This window comes from Belonocnema kinseyi, chromosome 3 (assembly GCF_010883055.1).
Source record: "Belonocnema kinseyi isolate 2016_QV_RU_SX_M_011 chromosome 3, B_treatae_v1, whole genome shotgun sequence".
Classification (NCBI taxonomy): Eukaryota; Metazoa; Arthropoda; class Insecta; order Hymenoptera; family Cynipidae; genus Belonocnema; species Belonocnema kinseyi.
Window position 1 is genome coordinate 87,289,040 of NC_046659.1, and position 8,151 is coordinate 87,297,190.

Sequence of the window (8,151 nt, forward strand, 5' to 3'; positions counted from 1 at the left end):
ATTCTGCAAATCGTCGAGCAAAACTTTCTAGGAATGTTTTCCCGATAAGAATTGATCCTTGAAAGAAACGAGGCGAATTAAATTAATTCGTAATACTGAGCTCGCACTTTAGAAAATTGGATTTTCTATTTAGTCCATTGAGACAGGATCGGCGATCCTTATTGGCTTCTGGTTTCCGGCAGGATCAGACAGACTTATTTTCTTGTCTTCTTTTTTTAAAACATTATTTTCATGTCGTTTGAATATGAAACGTATCAACGATACCATAGAATACCTAGGATCAAGCACAGAAGGAGATTCGTGAGACTCAGTGATCGGAAGTGGGCGTGACTGTATCCGGATGCCTGCGTTACGTTCAGTAAAACGGAAGCGTCCGCAATCCCTTCCGGTGACCGAACTAAGAGTAGCCATTCTCCAGCGTGCGCCCTCTGGATCGAGTTGAAGCGCAGGATAGTCCTGTAGCACGCCTCCGTTCCTCCGTCCTGCAAAAGAAAATAAAAGAAAAATCTCGGTAAATCTTGAGAGAACTTGGATCGTTCTCCAGGGTGATAAAGAGAACACAGGAGAGACGCAGGCGAAAAAAATTCCTAAACGATTTCATTACTCTCCGGAAGAACCTAATTCAACATCTTTCACGGTTGCTTTCTCAGATGGGTATCGAACATTCGGGTAAAAAATTTCTCGGTCAATCTAAGAAACATGCTGACTCCTGAAATACTTCGAGCAGTTAACTTTTTGATGGGACACATTCATTTAGTTTCAACGTTTCGTGAGAGTGATTTCAGTCTCGACGCGATACAAAACCTGAGATCTGCCTTTCATTCATTTATTGTTAAACGGATTCGAACTGTATCAGCTGAAGTAAGAAGCAGTATAAGATTTGCAAGGGGATTTACAAGGGAATTCACACACCTCCCAGTAACAGGTCATTACGAAAGTTGCAACATCAAGGTGGCCGTTTTAATAATACAAGATCCCTGGTAATTTTTGTTATTATTTATTTTTTAAATGATTATTTTTGCCATTTTGTATGTTAAATAAATTGTTGGTGGGGTTGACCTCTAAGGTTTGCTACTTGATTATATGGAAATTATATTCTATCAGAGGAGAGCACGTTCTGCAGGTATTTATGGTATCGAGTTTATAATAAATATTCTTTTTCGAACTAATTCTATCAAATTTGTTTGACGAACGCGAAAAACAAGTTCACAAAAACTTCAATGCGAGGCAGATTTGAACACACACTTCCTCTATTCATAAATAGGAGAACTAAGTAGAGGGAATGATGGGAGGGGAAATAGGCAAAATAAGGAAAGTTAAAATAGGTGAAATAAGAGAAGTGTAAGCTGGAAAAGTGTGGGGAAAATAGGAAGTAAGGAGAAATCAAGGGAGCCGACAAGAAGAAATGTGCGAAGTCGGGGGAATAAGGGGAAGGGAAGTAGATGAAGCAGACGAAAAGAGTAGAGAGGGAGAAGGGAAAGTGAAAAAAAAATATTAGAAGTGAAGATGAGCAGAGAAGGGGAAGATAAGTGTAATCTGTGGAAGCGAGGATAGGGGCAACAGAGGAGAAAGAAATTGAATAACGAGGAGGGGGGCAAATAAAAAAGTAAGGGGAAGAAAATGATAAAGGGGTAGGTTTAAATGACTTAATTAACGTTTGATAGGTTCCACACTCATTCTTTGCCCACGGCTCGGTTTCGAAAAACTTTTCACGATCAATCAAATAAAGAATTCCAAGTCTTGTAGCTGAGAATGGTTTTATTCAAAGTAATAAAAACTGAACTGTAAATAAAAGTACTCACATCAGTTTATTTTACTATTTCTTTATATTTGAATATTAATGTTATTCTTATCATACTATTTTTATCTTGTCTGAGAATAATAAAAACCAAGATATCGATGGGTTCTACGAATATTAGGCTATTGTTCCGTTACCGTTAAGAAAGCGTCCATCATTTTATTACAAATAAGCTTTAGTCTATTTTTCCCCTGCGGATAAGAATTAGGCTAAATTTATTTTGTATGAAATTTAGTAAACACGTAGAAGTGTTAAAAGAAATAATAATCGTTAAAAATTTCTTGTTATGAAAGTTATAGGAGCCTAAATTACATTACAAAATGTATTAAAAAATACAGAAGTTTTCAATTAAGATAATAGGATGATAGACACTTTCTTAACGGAAACGGAACAATAGCCTAATATTCGTAGAACCCATCGAAATAACAATTTAGTCGAATTAAAAAAACTGGGATGTTAAAAACTGATTCAAGTCAAAGTGGTAAAGGTTGAAAAAAACCACTTTTTTCATATGAATAAAAATGGTTAGAAATTAATATATTATCTTGTTTTATAAAATTTTAATATTTAGTTGTAATGAAACAAATTGCTGAACGAAAACAGAAATTGGAAAAAAAGGTGGCCACAGGAATCGAGCCCGAACTTTCCGGTTAAAAATTCGCATCGCTGCCACCTGATCTAATTATGTACGAAGAATTTAGGTTTCTTCTAATTGTTCGCAATCAGTAAGTTTTCTTTCCGAAGATAAGTTTTGTTTTCAAAATACGTTCAATCCTAAACTTCAGTATACCTACTTACTCTATTTATCATGGTTTATTAGTATGATAATATATTAATTAAATGCAATTCTAATGTATTGAATTGAAAATTGAGATTTTTGATTATTTGGGAGGCTTACGGTCCATTTTCTTTATTTATAAAGAAATAATTTTTTCCAACTTTTTAGTTTATAAAAAAATGCTCAGTTCCCCACTACGTTAAAGATTTCTTCCTTTTAAAATTCATATAATTTTTAATTAAAAACCCTGAAATTCTATCAAATAAATTAAATTCTTTAGAGGTTTTTGTTGATTTTGAATTATAAAAATTTTTAGTTTCAAAATAATTAAACTTCTTGTATGATCATTTGATATTCTTATTTTCATTTAAATATAAATAAATAACTTTCTTTGCGGCACATGTAAAATTTTGACTTGGTAACGAGAAAATTATATAAATTTAAAAAATGTTCAAAAATGCAATACCAGAACGAATTTTTGTACGGCAGTTACAACTTGAAAAGTTCAAAGAAAGTAATTTATTCTTAATATGACATTTTTAATGCAGAGATTCCCAAATTAATCCTAAATATTTTGCCGTTAGCAAAAATTCTCTTTTCAACGCATTCTACAGTAAAATTACATACAGAAATGATTTTCTAATTAGTATACTCGTAGTTACTAGGACGGACTAAAATTTTTGTTATTAATTGAATCTTTTCAGGTGACGCGCAAAAATTGTGAGCTTACATCCAAATAATAAAAATTAAAATCGGTTAATACATATCTTCTCTCTTATATTTTAAATGATCAAATTTGGAGAATTTAGACATTTTTTTTTGCCTAACTTGCAATTTTCATAAATATGAAAATAATATGTGTACAATATGCTGGTAAAAGTTTAATACATTGAACCTGAAATTACTTCAGCTTGAACCAAAGAAACATGTTATTTTGCTTGCAAGGAGTCGCAGTTTCTTGCTTCATTGAACTCAGAATTTCGTCTTGCCAACCCCTTGGCTTAGGGGGAGTATCGTACGAATTCTCAATTCAGCATTCCATTCCTATGTTCTCTATTCACGTTTCTCTTCTGAGCCCTTCACCTTTGGGACTATTCAAAACCGACGCGACGCTCGATATATTATTCAACAGCATATCGAAATCAACCAGTTACAACTCTCTTGCTTCTGCAATGCTTTGAGGGCAGGTCTTGCGTTCACGCAAATTCTCGTTAATAACTCACCTCCAAGTTTCTGAGACACGCTAATAATTGGAAGCAAAACAGGAATTAGTCACTTGACTAGGTGAAGACTCAATCTCAGTTCTAGATTCTCTTGTTTAAGTCTAAATTAGAAGAGTTCACACTTATGATATTTTTAGTTATCAAAACTTCAAATATAGCATTTAGTAAATAATTATATACAAAAAATCTATATTCCTCACGAATTTTCAGATATTGCTGAAAACGGGTTAATCCAATTTTTTCTTTCAATTTACATGTATATCGCCCTTTAATTTGTTCAAATCCAAATAAAAAAATGTGGTGCTCTGTTTTTAAAAACGACGTGTCTCGTCGTCTCGAAATTCGGGATAAGTAGTCACATATTTTTCATAAACTTAGCCAGTCGTCGCGAATTTGCGCGACGACTAGGTCAACCCCTTTTTCAACTTCCCCAATTTTTGGAGACGAGTAGGCGCATCCTTTGAAAAAAATGATACACTAGAACTTGGATTTAAGTAAGGATACGAGCATCACTGGCAGTGGCCTAGAACATAAATCCAGGCAAACAAAACCTAAACATTTAGAGCCATGTAAACTATGTCTCTTCGGTTCTTTTTTGGTTCCACGGTCCCCGCATCATCCAAATGCCTAGGACTGAAAATTTAATAAAGTCGTAAAACCAGATTTTCTAATCCAGGTTTCAGTGTATTTAAATTTTTCGCAAGCCCAGTGAAGTTTAACGCGGACTTCCTATTAAAAAAGACGTTTATGTACATTTCTTTCGCAATCTTCAATATTTGGTGAATCGAATTGAAACTCAATATTTGTCTTCGCGATTATTTATAGAATACGAATAAGTAATTATTTCTCAAATATTCCTGTCATAAGTATGTTTTATAGGGACCCAAAAACACATAAGAAGTGAAAAATTAGGGTTTGTAACCTGTCGGCGCTAATTATGATTACCTTGAGATTTAAAAAAATATAAATTGTCTCTAATATAAAGAATCTTAGATTGTACGTATTATATTTTTACATACATTGGTTAAATAATTTATTATGGCTTTTAGCAATTTCCTCTTAAAATTGAGTTAGAAACTCACCGTTCTTCACACTTTAAAACTTATTTCCAACTTTTCAGTTAGATAGTGGTCATATTTAATACAATTTTTCAAACATAATTTTGTAACCAAATGATTATTTTGTATGACCATCTTCTATATTAATGTTAGATTGAATATGATCTATATGGGACATTTAAAAAACATTTCAAATATCTGGTTTATTTAAGTAAAATATATTTACAAAAAAGAAAGAGATTGCTTAAACAATTATGTTGGTTAACTTGCATTAATTATCAGTTCACTGTATGCAAAATAAAAAGTGAACAATTGTAGGAAAAGCCGCAACTATCATAAGTATAAATCTATTTAAAGAAAAAATTGCTAAAAACAATAATAAAGTGTTTAAAAAATGTGTGTAAACATTTAATTATTAATCTCGTAAATCCCAATTTTCCACTTACCGGGCTTTTTTGAGGCCTTATAAACCAGGCTTATGGAGGAGATATTTAAAAGGTATTAAAAACTCATATGTATTCTATAGGTAATTCTGAAGATAAATATTGGGTTTAAATTTGATTTACCTAATATTTACATTTCCAATAAAATGTACAAAAACGTCTTTTTTACGGGAAATACGTGTTAAACTTTATGGGGTTGTAGAACCTTTGAATATCATTTGTTTTTAAAAGCGCCTTTATTTTTTATAGATTCAAACAAATTTGGGAGCGATATGAATGAAAATTCTAAAAAATTAAGATCCTCAAAATCCTCGATTTTCTCATTTAATTTTTTGTGCAGCAATATAAAAAAAATAGGAAAACAATTAGCAACTGAAAAATTTGACTTTTTATCTAAGTGAGAATTGCTGAAACGAACTCGCTATTATTACAAACATTTTATATAATAAAATACTCAGTGTATTGCGCCAATGCTAAAATCAGTTATTTCTCACCTAAAAGGACTTATATTTTATATTTATTAGTAGGAAAAATATTTAATTGTTTATCACAAATATATAAAAAAAAACTTAAATGGGCTACGAAATCCTTCTTCGTAGTCGCTTGGCAGCACTTTTGACTATTTTTTTTACAAATAAGGCTACGTTAGCCCTGTGTATTCTTTGTTTATATTTAGGAACAATCATTTTTCAAAAACTTTGTCCTAAAATTTACCGCTCTCGACTTAAATATGATTTCTGCTGTACTTAAGAATCTTTCAAAAACTAGCCATCACAATTTGAATAGTGAAAATGAACAAATATTTTGCAAAGGTCATAAAATGTTTTCATTTTCATAAAAAAGGACTTGCGAACTATATTTCGCAAGTTACTGATTGCAGATTGTAAATTTTGGTAAAATAAAGTTGACCTGGAGATTGAATTTTCTCTGTATGAATTAAACTGGCGCTTACATTAATTGACCAGCCATTTAATTTAGTACCAGTGGTCAGAATGTTTAATCACTGCACTGGAGTAGGTTATTCGTTTTCACAACTCGTGAACTATAATAAGAGGATCAAAGGTAAAGCGGTACTAAACGCTTGGATAATTAATTCGGTTCGGGTGAAATGCAAAATCGCGAAATGCATTGCTTGGATAGGCAAGAGAAGCAAGTTGGTTGATGTAAGCTCAAGAATAATACGTGCTAAAGTAGCCATGTTTCAAGTGCTGCCTGGCAGGTAAATTTACCTCTATCGTTAGCGCCTGGACTCCTTCACGTGCTTCACTCCCAGGTATGTAAACATATTTCTCCGACATCCATAGGACCTTTGTATAGGACGGCTCGGCACAAAATTCTACTATCACGTCCAAGGACTCTCCCTCGTATGCATTCACGGTTTGTGAAAGAGGATGGATTATGGGATGTCCTGAAACAAAAATTTCCAAAAGGTTTGTTAGCAATCAAATATACATAGGTCACTTGACTTTGTCAGAATTTGACTAACACAATTCTCAAAGCTTTGATCACAACATTGGAAACAATATTTAGCACAAATGGATGGGCCTTAGTCAAGGCAGTAAAAATATCAAATGTCCGAAATAAAATAAAACTGATTTGTGATGTGCTGAAAAAAACATGAATATATTATTTGAACAGTTTTTGCCGAAATAAAATTTTTCATGGCAGGATTATTCTACTCGGTAATAAAAGTTCGGAACTTAGTGAACAATATTTCTAAAGAGAAATCTCTCCCGTTTTTGATTTATAATAACAATGATATGCTTCAATAGTCCTCCTTCAATTGCCCTTTCGAGAATTGACGCCGCGCCGCAGGTAGGTGTAACAGGAGCTGAGCGGGGCTCGCGGGGTCTGCGGTTGTCACTTAGGCGAGCACTTATGCGTGAAAAAACAAAAGCGGAGCAGGCTATAATGAGTTAGTTCCCACCCACCGTCAGCCCCAAAATCCGCGCTCTAGAAGAGTTTCACTGTATTCAAATAATCTATATTACTCAGTGCATTTTTAAGAGCAGGCCAGCAGATTAGGCAATTTCTAAAATTGTTTAGTTAAGTTAATATTGCTAAATGTACTCGAAAATGACAATTGCCAAACATGATGAAAATGCTATTCTGTCAGTTTAGCTTGGTTAAATTTCGCAAGAAATACTTCTTCCTAACCTTTTGCACCCTTCAGGACCTACAAAGATTACTGAAACGCGTTCGATTATAAACAAAAAAATACTGAAAAATTTCCCGCATTTTTTTTCATTAAAAAATTATTTATGTCTTACGGTCCTATCGTAAATCAAAAATACATTATGAGTAAAAAAAAACATGTTCTTCGAAACTCAGATATTTATTTAATAGATAAACTCTTTTTAAACTTCCTTACGTTTCGGTACACATGCATACCCTTTTTCAAAGGTTCTTAACCTAAATAATTATATTAAAGATTAGTAATTTTAGTCTGAACAAATATGATGGATAATTATGTAGATTTAAATACATTGTTACCTGAGTTGATGATGGTTCAAAATAGTCAAACAGATCAAATTTCAGTCAAAAAAAAAAAAAAAGATTTAAATCAATTCTTTAAAAAAATTAATTAAAATTTAGTCATTTAGAAGTCTCAAAAATACTGAGACTTCAAACGATTAGACTACATTTTTGAAAAATATAGTACGAGAAAACCAAATTAGCGTAGGTTAGGACGGACGAACAGAAATTGACAGTTTCAGAAACACATAAATAATGCGTAATGAACGATGATATAATAGGCAGGTTTTCATTGAAAACCACTGATGAGGAAGCGCGTAATTGAGTTTAAATTTGAAACGAGAAATTTGAGAAATGTATATAAGTACACATAAAT

The 8,151-nt window shown here is 32.5% G+C and overlaps 1 protein-coding gene across 1 annotated transcript in view; it reads right to left on the reverse strand.

Moving 5' to 3' along the window:
• Positions 1 to 254: 254 nt before the first annotated feature.
• The window catches only part of LOC117169914 (MAM domain-containing glycosylphosphatidylinositol anchor protein 1), a 388,199-nt gene continuing 380,302 nt past the window's right edge, over positions 255 to 8,151 (reverse strand). The window contains exons 9-10 of the mRNA XM_033356424.1: positions 6,530 to 6,708; positions 255 to 482 (exon numbers count right to left, since the gene is read on the reverse strand). Of these exons, the coding sequence (XP_033212315.1) occupies positions 255 to 482; positions 6,530 to 6,708 (407 nt within the window). The remainder of the gene's footprint in view (positions 483 to 6,529; positions 6,709 to 8,151) is intronic.